The sequence below is a fragment of the Athene cunicularia genome, assembly GCF_003259725.1.
Source record: "Athene cunicularia isolate RWA chromosome 1 unlocalized genomic scaffold, athCun1 chr1_part1, whole genome shotgun sequence".
NCBI lineage: Eukaryota > Metazoa > Chordata > Aves > Strigiformes > Strigidae > Athene > Athene cunicularia.
The window spans coordinates 88,722,695-88,744,189 of record NW_020799091.1 but is presented as its reverse complement, the minus strand read 5'-3'; the positions used below and the strand labels follow the sequence as shown (position 1 = coordinate 88,744,189).

General features: G+C 36.2%; 1 protein-coding gene across 10 annotated transcripts in view; it reads left to right on the top strand.

Annotated features, from left to right (window-relative positions):
* The window catches only part of DMD (dystrophin), a 1,208,820-nt gene that overhangs the window by 177,187 nt on the left and 1,010,138 nt on the right, over window positions 1-21,495 (top strand). For all 10 annotated transcript variants that reach the window (XM_026858158.1, XM_026858211.1, XM_026858140.1 and 7 more), the window contains exon 2: window positions 9,079-9,140. In XM_026858158.1, coding sequence (XP_026713959.1) covers window positions 9,079-9,140 — 62 coding nt within the window. The remainder of the gene's footprint in view (window positions 1-9,078; window positions 9,141-21,495) is intronic.

Below are 21,495 nucleotides of genomic sequence, written 5' to 3'. Positions count from 1 at the left end.
TATGAAAATCATGTATAATTTTATCTAGTTACATAATCTTGACTTTTTATTTTCAATAATTATTCTCTGTTATAATAATACTCCCACACAGTGCCTCTGTCAAAGCTTACTCTGAAGTGTCCTGCTTATCAACTAAATGCTGGTCTGCCTTCCAAAGTTTAAAAAACACAGACGAACAAAACCCCAAGAAACCTAACAGCCTCAGTGTCCTGGCAAGCAAAGTTCACTGTCAGCCACAGCTCCTTTATTACAGTTTTTCTACTCACAGTACATATAACAACTTTTCTGGTGAAAACCGTAAAGATTAGAGCCATCTAAAGTTTTTTCAAAACCAAGTTTCTTATTTTGTGGGGATTTTTTTGTGACATTGCTGAAATACGGGATCTGCTAGTGCTGCTGTTTTCTGGTATGTAACTTTTCCCGCAGCAGTGACAGGAACATTTATCATGCTCGGTTTTGCTTCTAGCCAGCTTGGTAACAGCAACCAAGGTGAGAGCACTTGCTTTCACTTTGAATTAGTTGCAGCAATTCTCAGATCATTGGTACAGAGGAGTAACAACGCTTATTATGGGTTGTCACTAAATGCACTGTGTACACAAACCAATTTTATTAGTCTTTGACTGATGAGGATTTTCCTGGTGCTGGCTGTATGTTAGGGCCCGCAAAGGGACTGCTGCTGCCATGCTACCTGCCTGTGCCTATCAATCTGTCCTAATGCTGCAGTCCTTCCTCTGCAAGGAGCAGCATATGAAAATACATATGTGCTCTGAGGAGGGAAATAAACCCCTGATACTGATTACCTCTTTCTTCTGCTAACAATTCCTGTTTCTCTGGGAAGGGACAAAAATGGGTTAAAAGTAATAACAGCTGGAACCGTAGTTAATGTTTTTAATCTGTTTATCACATCTAGTCACTCCTTCAAACAAGTTAAACCTTTTTTTTTTTTTTTTAAATGTCAGTTAGGTTCTACCTTTTTGTCCAAATCAGACCAACAACCAGGGAGTAAATGTTGCTTCCTTACTCTGAGAAGAGTGTGATCTCTGCTAATCGACCTTAAAAGTCCTTAGTTGTCTTTGGGAGATGAAAGGATCAAAGTATATTTCATCAGCTGTGGTGAAAATTGCAGCTTTGGATTATGGAGTTACAATAGGTTTTGTGTATAAAATAATAATAATAGTAGTAGCAAATTTCTGTGGCCAAAGGCATACCTGTTGATTTTATGTAACATCGCGTGATGTATCAGCAGCTTTTAACTTGTGTTTCCCTAATCTGTAAACAAGAACAGAAACAAAAATTTCTGTTTAAAATAATCCATCAAGAAATAGCGAGGTATTTTCCCCCAATATACTCATTTGACAAGACAGTGTCTATCAACTGCTCCTACTTTTCTTTCACATTTTGGTAATATTGGTGACCTTCCTCAAATTTTCTGTGATATTTTAATTATTTATTAGAGTTTATAGCGCTAAGCAGACTTATTCTGCAAATGCATTCTGTTGCTTTTAACAAAAAAATGCTTTCTAATTGTCTTTATTGATATTTTTTTCAAAGTACTTGTATGTACTGGCAACATGATTTCATTCATGTCTGACTGCCAAAAAAGTTGATAATATAGTTAAAACACACAATATTCTGCAAGTTCCAGGAAGCTGCAGTGGTTTCAGCTGGTATTTCACTTTCTAACTGTCATGGGGGTTTAAATAAAGAAAAACATATAAGATCATTTTTAGATGTAATATATAATCTACAGTATTCAGAAAATACTATTAAAATTATTATATGATGCTAAAATAGCATGTATGTGACATTGAAATAGATAATAAAGGGGACACTGCTCATACACAGCTGAATATCTAAATGTATATTGACATATATTTCCATGTAAAGATAACTTAAGTCATAAGCTGAACTCCTCCCCTTTTGAGCACCATCTTCTCAGGGAGAGATCAATTTGTTCTGGAATTTTGCAAAGTGGTTTATCTTTTGCAGAGAAATCTGATGTTTTGAAACTCTAGGGCTTTTTAGATTGCATTTTAGGAGTGATTTCCTTTTGGGAAAAACTTCCACAATCCAAAGTAATTTCTGATTAGAGAAGAGTAGAAGAAAACCCATAAACAAACCCAGTAAAGCTTGTGTTTGCAAAGCTGTCAATAACTAGGAGAGCAGTGTATTTTTGGTAGAATGTGGTTCAAAACTCTTTCAAGTCCTCATTCTTGAAAGCCTAAAGGAAGGGTGGGTCATCAGCATTTGAGGTGGGTATCCTGTCAGTATGGTGTTACATGGGATGGGAGAGATGATCACTCCTACTCTGTTCCCATGCCCTTATGCCACTGATGACGAGAGACATGACATCAGGGCCCTCTTCCAAAGAGTACTTAGCTCCTATGAAAAAATCAGAAGAAGGAAGTCTTAGGAAGCTTTTCAGGAGATTAAAAAAAAAAAAAAAAAAAAAAAATTTTTTTTTCTGTTTATTGATGCCTTCTCAGCTTTTTTTGCAACCTACACAGCAAAGTCATTAGCTACTCCACTTAACAGCCAGCCCGTGGGGCCCTTCAGGAAGGTTACTGCCTGTTAGCAGTTCTGCTCCTTCCTTCTGAGTCAAATCCATAGACATGAAGAAGTATTACCAGTTCCCAAAGTGTGTTTGTATGTGGTAGTCCAGAGGAGGAGTAGGCCAGCTGCTGGGAATAACATTACCAATGTATGAATTGGAGCTGAATACCCCATGTTGTGTATACTTAAGATGTTCTGGAAATGTGAACTGAAATTCTGATTATTTTCTTTATTGTATTTTATTTGTTTAATTCCATTGGAATTGTGCTCCTACTTTTATACTGGGACTTGTACCTGCTACAATTTATTTGGGGGAAAGGGCTGAGAAATGGTGAGGAGGCAGGGTGTTTTTAACAAACAAGCAGCAAAGTACATGAATTTGTTTAAACCTGTATCTATGTGTACATTTCACAGCTGCTCATTATTGTTTTAGGGATCATATGTAGCTTGTTTGCATTATACTGGTATTTTTGGATGATAGTTAATTTTTTATTTTTTTATTTTTTTAAGTGGTTAATGACCTGGAGAGGCAGATCACACTATGCTGGTTTGCTGCACATGCTTCGACAGTTCTTTTAGTCAAGTCCACTGCTTCCCTGCTATGTTCTTCTAGCTAACAGATATCACAAGCAATGCCACATCTGTTTTTCTTTCCAGAAAGAGTTTGTCTCTGCCTTTTCCCATCCCACTTCTACTTCTCCATGTCTTTTTCCATTTTTTCCCCACAAACCAGGGAAAAGGTGTTTCCCTCCACTTCTGTCTTCCATTCTACCCCTTCCTCATCTTTTTTTTATTGTTCTTGTTATTTTCTTTTCCTCTCTTTCCTTCTGTTCCAGGGTGGCACTCCATTGTGTTCTTTATCCTCTATGCTTCTCCTGGTTTTTTTGTACCCCATGACATCCATAATCATCGTAAAACTCTGTAGTTTTTCCCTAAATAGCTAATTAGGCAAAGTTGGGTCATAAGAATGAGACCTTATACAAACACTTGTAATGCCTTAAAGAAATAAAAAAGAATAAAAAGGAGAAAAGTCAGGAAGCAGTTTCCCTTAAACATTTATAATGAGAAAACAATTCCAGCTAACATAAGGAAATGAGAAAAATAAAAGGCTTTCTTATCCTGGGGTTCAATGTAGGCCTATGGTGTCAGTAGAAATCCTGTAGGCTGGGTCTTATAGCCATTCTCTCTTCTGTCCCCTGAGCAGTAAATGGAATCCCTCTCTCCGAGTGCCTGTATTTGAAAGAGGGGATGGGGGGGAGCAGACTTCAGTATGGTAATACCCCTGATCCTTTCCTAAATTTGCCTTCAGTCTTACAGAATATCCTCAGAAATTGTTGATACATTATTTGTCAAAGGACTGAGGTGGGGGGTTTCTTGTTGCTGTTGTTGTTGGGTTTTTTTAAATATTAACAAGAGTTTTCTGGATGCTAAAGTCTCCCATTTCTCCTGAGCTTTTGAATAGGTTCATCAGTGTTTTGAAAAGCCTAAGATGGTCTGATTATGTTGATTTGACTCAGGTTCCACAGTAAAGTCTCAAGGGATAGCATATGGATCAGGGAGTTTTAAAAGTATTCAGATAAAGTCAACACACTGCTCATCAGTATATTTATAGAAGATGGACAAAGAATTGTGTGTTACATATTGCCTTACATGAGCAATAGACTTAAAATCATTGGCTGTCTGTCAAAGCAGTCTATTGTATTTCCTGTCAGCTTGTGAATGTCTTGGATGACCTCAATGACTAAGAATCAAAGCTAGTCCACTCACATATCATTCAGTCATTGTATTGCATTGATTTCTTCTTCCCCCTTCAGTTAAGCGAGAATGGGAAGGGAACATTTCTCAGCAGTTGTAGTTACTGGAAGAGTATTGTAACAATATGCTAGAAATCTCTAAGAATAGTGAGTCGATGGAGCCAAAGTATCAATGATGTATCTGTGGCCTCTTTTGTTCCTAGTGCTCCCACCATTGCTGGTATTCGCTCCCACCCACTGAAGCGAATCCTGGCCTTTTCTAAATCTGCATTGTTGGGCTGCTAGAAAATCAAATAGCAATTTTGATGGTTTTATTCTCTAAAGTGCAGTGTTCCTATGAACCTGCAGCTGCTGTGAATGAAGGAATTGACACCTACCTTAACAACATTGTTTCAAAGTTTACAGTTAGTCTATGGGAATCTTTTTTCTTTTTTCTTTTTCTTTTTTATTTCTTCATGATAGTACCCGGCAGACAAAACATAGCTATTCAATTATTGTTTAATCCAGCTCAAGGCAACACGTGGGTAACAGAATAAGACAAGTCTCCTTTCAACCTGTGATGGAACTGCTTACTGAAGAGTGTGTAAAATCTTCAATCACACAACCAAGCCTCCTGTCTATGCAGTGCTTTAAATATTCTACACATATTATGTAATGTCTTTATTGATATCCTAAAGACAATGCTTTGTTTGTTTCAAATTAAAGTTTATAATCTGAGGCTATGGATCATTTCCCATATCCCTGAAGGGCCAGTGCACTTTCGTTCCTAAGCCACTTGCATTGGAAACCAGTACCCACATCTGTGGAAGGTAGACTGCAGATGGTAGGAGGGATGCAGTCTTGATGTTGCAGTCTATAGGCAGAGAGGCTGTGAAGCCTCCATCCTTGGGGATATTAAAAGCCAGACTCGATGTGGTCCTGGACAGTCTTCTGTATGTGACCCTGCTTGATCAGGGGAATTGGACCAGATAACATCGAGAGCTCCTTTCCAACCTCAACCATTCTCGGAGTCTGTGAAAGCATTATTTATTTAGGTGTGTTAAGAGTAAGAGAGGCTGAAGATCCTCTAGAAAAATAGGGAAGGATGCACCAAAAAGTGGAAGTTTCCTTCCCCTCACTCCACGTCTTCCATGGGAGAGCAGCTTTTATCATACAAATGGAATGATGTAGTGACATATATACTGTATGTTTATGAACCTTGGTTCATTCAAAATCTGCTCGCTACTTAGCAGCTCACACTGTTTAAAAGTATTGCTTTCGCTATGACTTGTTAACATTGCTGTATAGTTTCAAAATAGTATCTAAAGCATACCAGATGTTTTAAAAGATTTTTTTTTCATGTTGCCATTTTTTTATTTAATATGTTTGGTGGTATTTGAGGGGTGTGTGTGTTGGAAAAATAAGTGTAGTAGTAAGTGTGGTTTACTATGAGATGACAAAATAATGTGGTTTTTTGTGGAAAATAGAAGGAAATTTCATTTAAGTAGTAGGTTGCAAACATAAGCTATTTCATTAAGTATCTAGGAAACTTGTCTGGTAAATAATTGCCATTAATAACAGCATCTTTGTCCCACTGAATCCTAATTGCATGTTCCTAAGCATTCTTCAGTGTATCACTTTGTGTCTATTAGCCTTGCCACCTGATTAAATCTTAGAACTGTCCTTTGTCAGATGATTAGCTCCATTAATACTGCACGTTCTTTCCTGGCCATAATTTCTTATGAGCTCTAGCCTGGAATAATACGTTTAAAGCCAAATGTGCAGTTAGCTAATTCGAGAGGTTTGCATTCACAGTTGCAAAACTGGATGCTCATCCTACCAGAAATATATCAGAACTGTAAGATCCATTTGGGAATGTGTTCTAGTTAGAACAAGGTCTGTTCAGTGGTATTAGAGGCTCTAGTGCATGAAAATCACATAAATCTCACAGATCAGTCTTTTTTTTTTTTTTTTTTTTTTTGAAATCAGTGTGTTAAATTTCTGAGCTGATAACCTACAGAAAAGAGGTTAAGCCTGTTCCATTCTATGTCCAGCATTTTGAGAAAGCATATTTTTGCTGTGGGAAGTGATTACATTATTATTGCGATAAAGGAATTCAGGATCCATGAAGTGTTTGATGTTTAGATTTAACCTGAAGAGAGGCAGTATGATGTTCTGCAATTCTTCCAGCTTGAAAGAAAAGAAGTAGACATACTATATTACTCTTAAACAGCTCAAGGAATTACCTGCCTGACCATTTGATTATTCATATTGACTCACGGTAAAAATACCTGCAAGGGCATTTATTGGCTCGCTGCTGAAGGATCTGTTATAAACAGCATTATGGAAGTGGCAGATGAGTGTTCTTGGCACGTTTTGACAGCATCCAGACAACTGTCATTCAGCTTCCACATCTAGCATTCAGTCTGTAAATCTGGGTTAGGAGAACATTTTTTTGGGGGAAAAAATCATGCTTACTGTGGGGAAATCATGCCATGCATAACCAAAAGATTGATTCCTTTTTAGGTTAGGAGGCTGTCACTAACGAATTGCTGTGGTATAAACTTGTCAGAACAAGCATCTAGAGATAAAAGTATTTGAAATGATCTCCGTGTATACATGACAGCAGTGGAATAGATTGGTGTTTGCAAAGGTGGCGAAGCATTGCCTGAACTTTGAATAAGTTTCAAATATTCAGATTGTGGTATTAACACTTATTTTCCTCAGGAGACACTGTTTTTTATTAGCTTAATGGACATGAATTAATTGGTGACTAGCAGTTAAATCTCTGGCATATATTTTTGTGGAAAAAGATCCCCACACACTGTTACCAAATATACTGTTACAGTATCTGAGGTGGAAAAGTAGAAGCTTGAATATTTGAAAGAGGTGGTTTTCCTCTTTCCTTTTCCCTGCTAAATGCCACATACTTTTTTCTTCTACTGCTTTTTAAGGTTGCATTTGGCATTTTTATCAGAGGTGATTAAACAGAAATAGTTATTTATATGTAATATTTTATATGAAGTTGCTGAAGAAGTTTGTAATACAACATTGGATTGAATTTTGTATCTTCCACCAAAATACATCTTCCTTCTCCCATCTTCTGTGTATTGCACATGGCTGGAGTAAGTCAAAACTCATATAATAAACAGCTTACAACGGTCAGCAAAGAGGGAAGTGATGCTTGTTGGGAAAAATACTACTTTTAACACCTTTAGCATCATTTGTTACCAAAAGCATGCATCTCTTCGACATGCTGTTGCTTTTTGATTAATATCTATCTATTCAAATAATTTTCAGCCAAGGGATCAAGCAAGCAGCATTATTTGGGATAGACAGCAGTAGAACTCTAGAAAATTTATTGTAACAAATACTCATATATTAGTGGTGGCAGAATGTATGTCATGCTTGATGTAATGCTATGACATGTTTCCATTAGTGCTGTTGTGTTGTCAATCTTTTCACTCATGATCACCTGAAAACAATTAGAACACTCTCTTTTCTGTATGCAGAAGGTTTTTATAATGAAATAGTACCTTTACAAACTCTAGAATTATTTTTTCATGAGTATATTGTATTGTTGAGAATGGAAAACATTTTTACAAAAAGGCACTTTTAACGTGCTATTGAGATGGGGTTTTAAGCACAAAAGATATGTTTGTATCAAAAAGATTTGCCTTGTCTCCTTGGAGGGGTGGGAAAGCAAAGTACATTATTAATGCTGTGCATTTCTCATGTAGCTCATCTTTACCTGCCTTTCAAATTCAGCTAAATCCATTAACATTATTAATTGCTGAACATTTCAGATGGGAATTTAATATCCCTTTTTATTTAAGAAGTGTAGAGACTTTTACTGCAAACCAAAAGGCAGCATTGACTGAGTTTTATTTAAGTACAATCATTCTGCAGCCTTTTCCACATATGCCCTTTATTCTAGTTCAGTTTGACTTTGTCATACAAAGAGGTCTCCCTTTCTGTTTCATTTTAAAGATCATGTCTAATAGATCTTTCTGAGCAAATACTTATTAGGTTCTAATTTGAAGGTATCTTTCTCTTCCCATCTACATAATATACATCAGAGTTGTACCTTTGTGTGTCCAGTTCCATCCTGCATCAAGACTGCACTTAGATACAGAAATCAAGGCCTAAGATAATCATCTCCCTCTATAATTTTTTTTTTCTGTTAAAGAACTGAGAAGGAATTTCATGTATGCTTGAAAAAATGGGTGGATTTTTTTTCTTTTCCCACTGATGAAAAAATATATAACAAATTGTGACAGGTAAATATCTGCAAGGCAGGAAAGACGTAAGGTATGGCAGGAGCTCTCAATGGAGAACTATCATTGTGGTCCAGAAGGGTTTGCTTCCTCGAGAAATTTGAGGACATTAATATAAACTTGTTATTTCAAGTACTTTTCTAAAAGTGCTGTAGAAGAGTTTCCTGCTGCCAAAACCATTGGGTAAGATGTTTTTTTAAATACTTCTGTGAAATTAAAAATTTGAATGGGATTATTTCAGATCCTATTGCAACATTTTCTTTTTCAGAAGAATAGTAACTACAGCATGGGTTAGAAGAGCTAGGGATACAGACCATGACTATGAAGGGAACCTGTAGGCTTTCAAAAATACATTGATGTTATTGTCAAGGGTCAAAAACATCTGAAGAGGCGCCCTGAATGTGTTTGAATTGTTAGCAGTAGCTTTACTACAAACCAAGACTGAAGCTTTAACCAATAATATTGCATTGTTTTGTTGAATAATTCTAATGAAGTGCTTTACTTTTCTCTGGCAGATGAACGGGAAGATGTTCAAAAGAAAACATTCACAAAATGGATAAATGCACAGTTTGCTAAGGTAATTAAATATTTTTATTTATTTATAAACCAAAATATGTTTTGTATATTTGTAAAAATACCCTGATATTCCTCTACTGAGGCTTAATTTTCAAGGTAACTTACAAGTTTTAGTTATTGTGGAATGCAGTTGACTGATTTATTAGAAAAAATGTCCAAGTTTTATGCCCTTGAATTCTGTAAAGATTGAAATGTAAGAAGCCACTCTCTTCTCAAAATGTACTCTGCCTCAATTTACTTTGCCTGTTCTGAAAGTAGTGATGCAGATGTGTTACTGTTTGTTGGACTCCTTTGTTATGTTCCTAATATATGAAGGGGTTTCCTCTATTGGGCTTGTCTTTACTTGTTTTGAATTGCAAGCAGAAATTAAACAAAACCAGATGAATTGGAAAGGAGTAATGTCAAAGAGAAGAGGTGTGATCAAGTCAGCAAATTACGAAAGTAATTTATAATATGTTTTGAAATTGTTATCTCAGAATGTTCAAGATCTCAAAAGTACTGGAAAAAAGACCAAATAATTAACTTATTTAAAGGAGGCCCCCCCTGCCAGTATACAATAATTTTATCTTTAATACAGAGGAAAAATTGAGTTCAGACTATTCATTTGATTAAACATTTTTTAAATTCTTGGAAGATAATCACTGAACTGTATTTGCCAATAATAAACTAATTCCATTATCTGTCATTTTATCTGGCAATAGACAACAGTTAAATAGTAGCTGTGATATGTCATGCTTTTGAATTTGTCCCATCTGATTCTCCTCATAAAAAAAAGAGGAGAATACAACCACCATAATGTTGAAAAACATGCTCAGCAGTGGTTCAATCCAACAGGGAGTCCCACAGGAGTTTTCCATGGTCTAGAGAATTTTGTAATAGTGATTCAAGTGATTTAGACAGCACACATTTGTGCTCAGCATCTTTACAGCAGAGGTGTCCAGCAGTTTGGAGGACTGGATGAGGATGAAATATAATCTTGAACAAATGGTCTCAAATTGATCAATGAATTACCAGCCAAGTGTGAAATATTATATTTAGGACAGACGTAAAATGTATGCATACGGAAGTGGGGAATAACTGGGCTGGCAATAAAAAAGCAAAGAAAAGCTCTGGGAAGTGCAGTGAATCACAAACAAAATGAGTCAGCAACGTGGTACTATTGCAAAAAGAAAAAAGGCAAATTTATTATGGCTGTGATAATGGAAGTGCTTGACAGAAGGTGAAAGATGTAATTATTTTACTTGGCAATGGTGAGATTTTAGCTTGAGTAATTTACTATCTTGGTGTTCCATATATGAAGAAGTAGCCCCAGTGGCAGACATATGATACAAGCTAATTTTAAATGTATCGCCAGTTAGGCTTTGTTGTGGTCACAGAAATGGTTAGAGAAAACGTAAGAGTAACTGTTGCTTCTGCATATAAAGAAAATGTCATGTTCCTAGAACGTTTCTTTCTCAGAAATGTTTGTTTTTTGGAATAGCAAAGGTTGCAATTACTGAGAAAACTTGGAGCAAGCCTGGAGAAGAACAACCAGCACTATGAAGGGTTTAGAAAATATGACCTATCAGCAGACGCTTTTAATGGTAGGCTTCACTCAGTCGTCTGAAAGGTCTAGATGTCTTTCCTCCAATTCTAGTTCAGAGGATTGTTCTTTAATGGTATTTACCTTCCTTTTACTTCAGTTTTATAAATAGCATTTTTAGTTGTATGTTAACATGCATTCATAAACATATTGGAGAAGCACTAATCTCCATCTACTTTATTTGGACTCTGAAGGAAACCTAAATACTATGGTTTGAGCTTTTCTTTGCCTCATGAATCACCTGAGTTTTGGACAGCATCTTTTTATTTCAACAATCAACTTACCAAAAACCCCTTGATCTTTAAATCCAGAACAAATTACTCTTGTCCTACGAATTTTTTATGCATAACATCAGAATGCATGGTCTGAAACTGGAAATCACATATGTCTGGTAAGGTTAGCAATACCTGCTGGCTGTCTGTGTGGTACACATGCAGAAAACATAGTTTGCTCTTCAGTGCAGCCACACACCATGCAAGCTTCATTTCTCTCTAGGTTTTCAGGACAGAAATACAGGAGGCCCTCCCTGCTTGTATTCACCTGTAAGTGGTCATAGTTAATAGCTGTGTGCTGTCCTAGCAGGGTGTTTCTCCCCTCTCTAAAGACCAAGACATTTTGGGAGAGGTGGTCTTCACCCCATGGAAGCGGATCTCGATGTGCAATCTATAGTTTTTCCTTCTTATTCTGATTTGGTTTCAGCGGTTCAAATCTATCTCTGATTCTAGCTGTGGAATTGATTTCAGTTAATGGGCTACTCCTGGTTAGTGATTTCTCATCATTGTTAGCTTTGTAAAGGTGTTAAATAAATGACTTTCACTGTAGAACTGGTTTCTATTCACTCCTATGTGGTTGCACAGGTGCTGTTTTGAGCAGATTAGCCTACAAGGTTGGAATTAAGTCAGAGGAATATATTACATCACTCATTTTCTCTTATTTGTGAATAGTGAAGTCCAGGTCATTAACTGTAAAACATTGTTTTATACAATTCTTACCCATACACCACTCTTGATAGCTTAAACAAACCCTACTTATGCAGTCAAAGCAAAAGCTTAGTTCTAAATGTTCTAAACTTTCATTTGTTTTGGGTCTATAGATCATTGCTCCCCAAAGATCTGTATTCCTTTCCTGCAAATTCAGTGGCTAGAGTACTCGTGTCTCAGTACACTTATTCTCGGACTAAACTTTCAAAACACTCACATGTGCAAGTTGCTTTCACATGATTAGTGATGTAAATACAAATAATGCTTTTAATGTCAGAAGTTGTAAATTGTTGAAAAATAAATGTTTAATTTATGTGTCGTCCACCTAACTTAAGAACCCATGTATAATTTTTATTTGTGAGGAAAAAAAAAATCTGTTGTTTGAATCTCAGGCCTGGAGGGAAGTAGTTGTTCTTCTGGCCATGCACAGAGTAATGTTTTGCTTGGATCATGTGTAGATATTTTGGATTCTGATTCCTTGGGTTCAGAACTGAACTCTGCTACCTCTTATCTAAGGAGTCGAGTCTCTACATGAAATCTATAACAAATTCTCAACCACACTATCTTGGCAGTTTTCTGTCTGTGATGTGCAGAATCTAGAAACCTCTGGAGTGCTACCAAGAAGTCTCTGAAAGGGTATCTAGGAAAGCTAGCAGAACTGTCAGTAAGATTACTGTGGCTACAGGTAAACCCATGTCTCTCTCGAAACTTTTTCTGGCAGGTTTCGCAGGGTGCTCTAAATGGAAAAACTGGGCGAAATGCATTTGCAGGTCTCTCTTAGAGCTTCTCAAAAGACCAGGTTTCTGTCTAATTCCTATTCCTTTTGCTAGCCAGAAAATGGATTATGCAGAAAATCTGTGCTTTAAAGATTACAGTATGAGACTTATCTATAAGAAACTCATCATTGTTGCAGTAAGATAGACCAAAAGTTGGCTTTTAATGTTTGTGAGATAAAACACTGGGTAAATTAAAAGTCTAGGAGAAATGGGAGAATATAATCCAAGAGACTCTTGTGTTTTCCTCGTTTTGATCATAGACATTGTGTATGACTTCTTCAGTGATACCTTCTTGCTTTACCATCTAAATGTCATGCAATAAGTTGAAACTTAAAGTAACTTTTAAAATTTGTAGCATATTATTTTAATATCTTTTTTATTCAGAAAAAGCTTTTCTTTGTCCTCAGAAGGATTTTATTTATAAAATAATGAAGTTCTGCAGGGTGTACGTAATGATAGCAAAGGAACATATTGTAACCTAGTTTTTAATAATAGAACTATAATTAGAGCTCTCACAAGAGATATATCTAGTCCTGCATATGATAGCTTTTGTTCAGATCTCAACTTTTAAAATATGAAATAACTGAAGCCTTTGTTTATAGATTAAACACAGAATCTTAACTATGTATTTTGAGAGAATGCAAATATATGATGAGCTGCTGGAACTTTGAAACAGCCACAACAATTACTTTAACAATGCCTGTACCCTATTTAAATGAACTTATGTTGTCTCACTGGTTAAATGTTATTAGTTGTTCATTGCATAATAGGCTTAAAAATAGAAAGCATTACTGAAGATGGAAATGTTCTTTACTTGCATGTATGAAAAATCTTGTAAATGACAATTAATTTTAAAATGAAAATCTGAAAATGCCAGCACCAAGAAAAACCCCCAAAACCCAAAAGGAAAGAGCTACTCTATAACTAAAAAAATAATGGCAATTAATTTTGTTCCCTCGTTGTGGACAGAGTGTCTCAAAGTACTGACAGTTTTAATGTCAGCAATAACAGTATCTGTTGTATGTACAAAGAAGGCAAGTAGCTAATCATTGTAAATTTTGGCAGCTTGAATTTTAGGTTATACCCCTATGGCTAATTTGAGATCACCATCTTAACCTGTAAATGGGTTTCATAAAAGAGTGGTCATTTGTGAATGAGTTTTCAACATTTTAATCTATACTATCAAAAAAAAGAATGTCATAAAATTGCATGTAAATGCAGAGGTTTAAATAGGTTGTCCACATTTCTGCTACAAAAGGGGAGAAAATTCCACTACACAGTTAAAGAAGACATTATATATAATGGTACACTTTTTCATGTAAACACTGAAATTATTAATCTCCAACCATGCAGGAGCAAGAGTCAGAAAACAGAGCATGATAGATTCTTGGGGACAAAAATTAGGTAACTTTTTATGTTTTCTCTACCTCATGCTTTGGTGTTCCTCCTGTTGTTATTGAAAAAAGCAGAATACAAAAATAAATTTAAAGATACACAATATTTCATTACTTAGCTTTATGGAAGAACAAGATCATTTGGCATGTAATCCTTTTAATGCAGAGTTTAAGTTGTGAAAAATGGCAGCTTTTATAGACAGGTGAAAATATTAGGAGGTAGTTGTTTGTGTGGTGACTGTGGAATTACATTCCCGTTTTCATAGCGATCGTGTGAAGAAACTAAAGACACCGCCTGTGCCAGTGAAGGTAAGATTGACAGCCTCATTTAAGATACATGTGGCTAGCAGAATAACAGTCAACAAAATTAAATACGCTTTTTACTACTGAATTTGTTTTGATAGCAGCTTGATTGTTCAGGCAACTGGTATATGCAGGGAATAAAAGGAACACAGAAGGGAGCATTGCTTACAGCTTTAGTTGAACTTTGTATCAGTCAAATTATTTTCCTAATTACCCAGAGTTTGTGTGTGGCTTACATGATAGGAGGTGTGGTGACAGTCTCAGTTCTTTCCCTCTTCTTGAGTTCATGGACAAACTGAAGTTATTCAAGACTCCCATTCACTTTAGTGGTCTCTTGTGATTGTAGATTAAATGCCTTCTGCATATCAGATAACAAAAATAACTGATACAGATGAAATGTTTACTGACCTTTCAAGGAAGTATGTCAAATATTTGATATACAGAGAGACTGTGCTATTGTAAATCTGGCATCTGATATAGAAGTTTGCAGAGCTGTTTTTGCTCACAGGCTTGTTTAGCTTTCTGTGCTATCACTCCCAATGACTTCAAATTAAAACAAATTTTAAAAGCCACTCATAATGAAGTGTAAGCGTTGCAGACTCTGGGAGGGGAGTAAACTGGTGAAGCTTTGTGGAGAAGACAATAACGGTTTCATTTGTCAAATTTCTTTAAGATTTAGCTTCTTTGGATATGTGTTAACCCTAGTGAATAATCTATGTCAAACTCCATCAGATGTACCATTGCTTTGGCCATATTTCTGGGCTACAATTAATAATCAAGAAAAAGAGCTGGAGGGAGGTTGGCAGCAAATCACAAAAACACAGATTAAAATGTTCAGTATTAGCCCTGTCCAAACTGCTACTTAATGACTAACCTATACATCAAATTAAGACAGTTGCTTAGATGAGTGAGTGACCAGTAGGAAAATTAGAATTAAATCCTGTACTTAGAAGTTCAGATCAGTGTGCTCAAGCTTCACTGATGTCTGCTGGTGTATTGTATTTTCTAAAAGCAGAAGAGTAGTTGCATATGCATATCTACAAGACTAGATAAGATCCCTAGCTGTTTCACATAAAAAAAGTAGTCAATAGGATGTGTGGGTGATTGTAGGATTTCAGTTTTAGAATTGAGTTCTAGAGATTACGTCAACACTGGCTTTGCGGTACAAATTTTAATATCATTGTAGACAAGTTCAGAAAAGCTCTTCCAGATAACTGTGGTGCTTTAGCCATTTATGTAGAATTCAGTGCCTGCACAAAAGCCTGTTGGAGAAATAGAATAAATAGAAGTTTGCTGAACTCCATGTTGCCATAGATTATCCTGCAGCCATTCCCAGTCAAAAGCATTTGCATCCAGTCCTATATTTTTACAGTATGTTGAACCAGTTCCTGACACTGCAGTGTAGATGTGGTCTCAGTCTGCATAATTCATACAGCCTTCATCACTGTTTTCAGCAAAAAATCAGCTCTCCCCTACAGTATCTGATACCCAATCTGGTTTGTGTTGAGGTAGAATTAAGAGGCAGGAGTATCTGAACTTTTTTTTTCTTACCAAATGCAAACTAGATTCACTTGCATTCATTCTCAGTTACGGGATGGGGGAAGGCAAAAAGCTTACTCTTTTCAATCAAGAGGTAAAAAGAGTTGGTGAGACATTCACCTATAAAGTGTAATTGTGATCAAAGTCAAGGAGAGTTGGAATCTGACCCCACTCCAGCCTTAAGGAAGAGTACAACTGAGCAACCAACACTCACTAATAGCCAGTGTTGCATCTAACAGGTTATGAAGTAGCATTCATTGTAATTTCACTGCTGACACTGCATGTTCATGCTGTGGCTCACATCAAAAGCTTCTGGTTTTGTGCCATATCTGTTTCTTGTCTGGGTCAGTAGAGTTCTGCTGAATTTCACCAAACCCAAAAACTGTGCTCTCGTCATCTAAGGAGCACTAATTTGGAGATAAATGTCAAGGAGGATCAGGTATCACATGTAAAAACACTGATTCCAGGACAAACAAAAAAATGGATTATTAGTAAAATTTTGCAATTGTATCTGTTGTAAAACCCTGATCAAATCTTTAATTGCTGCATATTAAAAGTGAATATGGTTGATATCAGCTCAATCCATTAACTACACATTGATAATAGCTTTGGAGCAGTCACATAACTTTTTTTTCTTTTCTTTTTTTTTTTTTTTTCTGAAAAACGTTGAGAAATCCACACAGATTTAAAATTGTATCATTTGTGATAAATCTGAAAAAAAAATATAGTTGATATTATTTGATGTTGGTAAGACACCGCAATTGATATTCATCCATCCTAAATACCTAATTAATCTGTTCTGCGTCTCTCTTGCCAGTGTTTTTAGGTGCTACAGCGAAAGTGATAAGAAAGTGCAGTTTGCTAATGTGGGAGCCAAATGACTTTTCTCTGCTACAGCATGGCAAATAACCAGAACTCTTGCTGAAGATTAATAGTGCTTAACTTTGCTTTCCAGCTCTCTGTGATCGACGCTACCCTTGGGATACATACTGTTTTAAAATATCAGGCTTTCTTATGCCAAGGACCTTTTTATAATACGTCTTGCAAGAGCACACCAAAGGCCCATCATGTCTATTCTGTATTATTAAAGCAAAAGCTTTTCATCTTTTTTTTGAAGCCAAATGATGTTTAAACCTGGTATAGAAAACACATTAGCATTGTGAAGTGTTAAGTGATTTTCCTTTTTTGGATAACTCCAGAATACATAAGCAAGTGTCAGGCAAAACACATGCTCAGAATTGTTTGCATTGATATACAGTAGATTACCTGTTAGGTCTCCATATTATGCATTTTTCTTAACGATGTAGTAAAATGTGATACATGCTGTGTGAATATTTTTTATGTTTCACATAAATACCCTTTGGAATGAAAAATAACAAAAATTACTTTTGCTGTACTTTTTAAGGTAATACCAATAGCAATAATATTGCCATTTATTTTGCTCAGAATTTCCTTCTAGAACTTCTATTATCTATTAATACATTTTTATAGATTTTTTTGTATGACCAAGAAAGTTACCATGAACAGAAAGTTACTATGAACAGAAATCACCACAATTTAAAGGCACAAATACTCTTTGAATTTTGCACATAACATCAATTCTGTGTGCAAGCTTTCAAATTTATAAAGTTGATGACTCTTTATATTTTGCTTCTAAAGTACTTTTTCAGCTTACTGTTGACAAAATACTAGGTCATGTCTCCCTGATCAATTTAATATTTATCAATATTTAACTCTGCTCAATGTAGAGGCCTGCTGCTGGCAGGGATTAAAATAGAGGATTAATCCCTTTGCACTTACTGTAAAAGCAAGGAACACCAGAAGCTGAGTGGTGTCACAATGCAGCATGACAGAAACAAAGTACTGTTTAAGAGGGCGGTCTTCTCTGTTTTCTCTGTTCTTGCTAACATCAGAAGCGCAAGCTGCATGACCTACTGTGGCAGCCACGCAGCTGGAGATGCCTTGAAAATTGTCAGTACAGAGAAGGATCCTTTCACTGAAAAACTAGAAAGGACAAAAATGTATTTGTTTATGCTTCAAAGAAGGAAAGATAGACGTTTGAGGTTAACGAAAAGCTAATGGGACTATCTGTATATTTTTGTTGGTTGCTTTTTTTTTTTTTTTTAAGTTGATGTTCAAACAGCGAAGGTTTTTTTATGTGTGTGTGATGAAAAGGGATTCTCTAATGTTTTTCCTTCATAACATTCTCCCATTGCCAGAAGACTTTATAACTTTGCCTTTTGTGTTGTTGGTAGGGGTTTTTTTTGGGTTTTGGTGGGGTTTTTTTGTTTGTTTGTTTTTCGTTGTTGTTGTTTGGTTGTTTTTTTGTTTTTGTTTTTTCCCCAAAATGTCTAAATGATTGCAATTAAACAAGACAGATCTTGGAGAGCAGATTCATTTTCACTTTGATGAAAAGTGAAAGTTCTCCTTCCAAGTAATTATCTGCACATCTTTTGGTGGAGCTGTGGTTACTGGCCGTGTATCGTGGAAGACCTTTTGCTTGCAAGTGAGACTTGCTTCTATCTGTTCCCTTGCCTGCACAAGCAGTGATATATTTTCTCTGCTTTGCCTTAGTGGGCATAAATGCAAAACTGGCTACAGATCAGGAGCAGCTTTTCCCTGGAGACAGTGGGGGTCTGCCTCCACCAGGACTTTATACCCATCTCTGAGCCTGATCCCTTTCCCCAGCTGAGGTGTCGGCGGGAGCTCCAGGCCTGGCACCACAGCCACCCTGCCCATGTGCAGAGCAGCCCTCAGGGGGGGAGTCCCCACCAGTCAGGAAGCAGTTGAGCTGTCGCGCGACGCTGCAGTCTAGTCACTAAAGATTATGTCATATTCTCAGTATCTTTTGTTTGCACATGCAAGGGTTATGTTACTTTTCTGAATCAAATTCTGAAGCTTAAAATGTTTCCCATTTAAAGTGACTTCCGTTCCAAAAAAAGGTACAAGCATATTAACTTAAGTAATAAGCATGACAAAACGCTTTCACCATTAGAAAGGTCTGAGTGAACACAAACTGCATCTTAAATGCTTCTAAGATAATGTAGTATCCCAGACCTTTCATTTGAAGCTTTGGAGCGGATTAATAAAAGTATTATATTAGCTGGACTAAAATATATGCATTTTTTTATGTTAAAATCATTTGTCTTTGCATTCTTGTTTCTATAGCCTCTTCTTGCAGAATAACAAGGGCTTCCCTCAGATGCATTAGACATGCCAAGCAAGCAAAGCAATCACTACTGCCGGCAATAGAGGGCACTGGACTTTCATTTCTAATATGTTTTACCGGGGTGGGGGGAAATAGTCAAGTGAGTTTCATTGAACTCTTTCACCTTTTCCTTCTCACACTTGGACTTGCACTTCCTAGACTTTTATTCAAACTCTCATACATTTTTATTGCACTTACTTTAAGTAAAAGAGATTAATCTAAGGAAAATTGAATACATGCTGTTCTCTTGAAGTTGTTATTGTGTACGTATCTTGAGGGGGGAATAAGAACAAGATAAATATAGCACTACAATATTGGTCTCAGTGGTGCATATGTCTAGCTTGCAAATTTGTAAACATTTACAAATTTGCATGATTGTTGCTGGCAGTAGACATCATCCTTTCCGTGCACAGAATTCATTACCATTACATCTAATCATCTTCAGAATCTCCAAAGCAAAACTCTTCATACAGGCAAGTAAGGCTTTAATGGATTTATGGTATACTTAGACTGAAAGCTGAAAAATAAAAACAGGAGAAAAAAAATTTTTGAGCTACTGTCTCCACTTATCTAAATGCCTTCTTATGTAAACATACTGAAGCTCAAGCAACTCATACTGACCACTCCCCCCACTGCAAAAGAGTTATCATGTGGCTAAGGTTCAATGGAGAGAGGAAAAGAGAAGATGGCAAGCATGTACATTTAGGAGTGGTACACCTGTCACTCTTGCACTTCCTTCACCTCTTAAACAGATCCGCACATCTCCTTCTGTTGGTGCTGTGTCGTGTCATGTCACGTCGTGTCAGTCAGTGAGGCTAAAAGTCAGGGAGTAATTTGTCTGTCACCAGCCCAGCTGCACCCTTCTCAGGATGGAATTCACAGTGAGCTGATGCCCTCCCCTGCAGCTGTGTACCATTCTTAAACCTCTATCTGCCTGAGGTAGTGGGTACACCTTGTGCCTCTCAGACATACGTACTTCCTTCTATAGGCTGCTTTTGATATCAGGAAGTTTGACCATTCCTCCTATGTGTTTAAATGCATAAAATATTTTTTTTAAAAGCAAGTCTCAGAGAGGAAAAAAATTTAAAAAGACAAAAAAACCCTCTCCAAAACCAAAAGTATTTGTTTTTCGGCAGATTGTGTTCATGTTACAGACTGCATTCTTGGTTGCCGATGTTTTGATGTTGGTGATGATGAGATGGCACTACCCCAGTTCTGTAAGCACTTACATTTTTGCATTTCACTTCCCTTATTATGCTTTGATTTATCTACATTGTGTACAAAGACTTTCTGTTTCTTGAGAGAGTGTGCTGATTAACATGATTTTACACCTGGATCAAATGCAACTATTGTTAAGATTAATTTCTTTAAACCATGTGTCTGTATTTTAAGTCCTACCTTGCACCGAAGACAGAAAAAATAACATTATGAAAGATAGTCCTATGGTAGAAGGGCATTTTTAGAACTAAAAACCTTATTTGTACAAGGTTGCAAATAACCATATTTGCACAAAAACTTCCGTATCTGTCTTCTGCATATAAAGGGGCTCAGTCAGAACTTGGAGGTATTTCTGGACCAATACTTCAAGAATAGGTATGATTTTTACAGCTGCTTACCTCTGTACCTCTGTTCTTTCTCTGATCATGTGTTTGGGCTGTTTTGAAAGGGAAAAACCGTCACCTTGCACATAGTATCTGCAGTTCTTTCTCAGCAGTGGTGGCTAAATTGACATAGACACCCTATTAAGTCTTAAGACAGAAAATTAGTTACCAAAAAAACCCCCCTCTTTTTTCCTGCTCTGGAAATGCTGCCTAACTTCTAAATCTTTCTTACTCTGTTTTAGTATCCCAGTCTGATTAAATATTGATAATCATGTCACTGACTTTGCTAATACTTTCACTTTTTTCAAAGAAAGATCTACATGACAGGTGTTATTACACAGAATAGCCATTTTTCTTTTCTATCTTCTTTTCATAGTGTGTTTGATTGATTTGCGAGTTTAAACCCATCACATTTACTTCCTGGTAATATTAGTGTGAGAGTATATATTGCTGACTTAAAAATAGGATGCTTTTCCTGTGCTCAATTACTTAGTATTGGTTCTATTGAAATTAAGATTTCAGGGGAAAAAAAAAAAAAAACAACAAACCACAACACAGAATTTCTTCTCTTCAGTCTGGTGCAGTTTTTTAACTATATATATATATATATGTATATAAGGTTACTGAAAATCCAAAGCTATTAGTAACACAAAAATCCTTTCCATTAAAAACAAACAAACAAACAAAAGCCCCGACATTACTCTTTGAGAATAATAATAAAAAATTGTAATTCCATTTTTAATTCCATTGGAAGTTCTAAGAATTTACAAGACACAGGTAAGAACAGTTATCAAAAACATGTTAAATGGTACTGTTGTACTTTCTATTTTTTTGTCTAGTCTTAAGCCTCAGAAGAAATCAGTCTCAGGCTTTCTCAGAGCACAAAGCAGATGACATATATTCTATATATTCTGTAATCTTAGAACAGAGTTACTGTGTACTGGATTACCAAAAAAAAAAAAAAAAAAAAAAA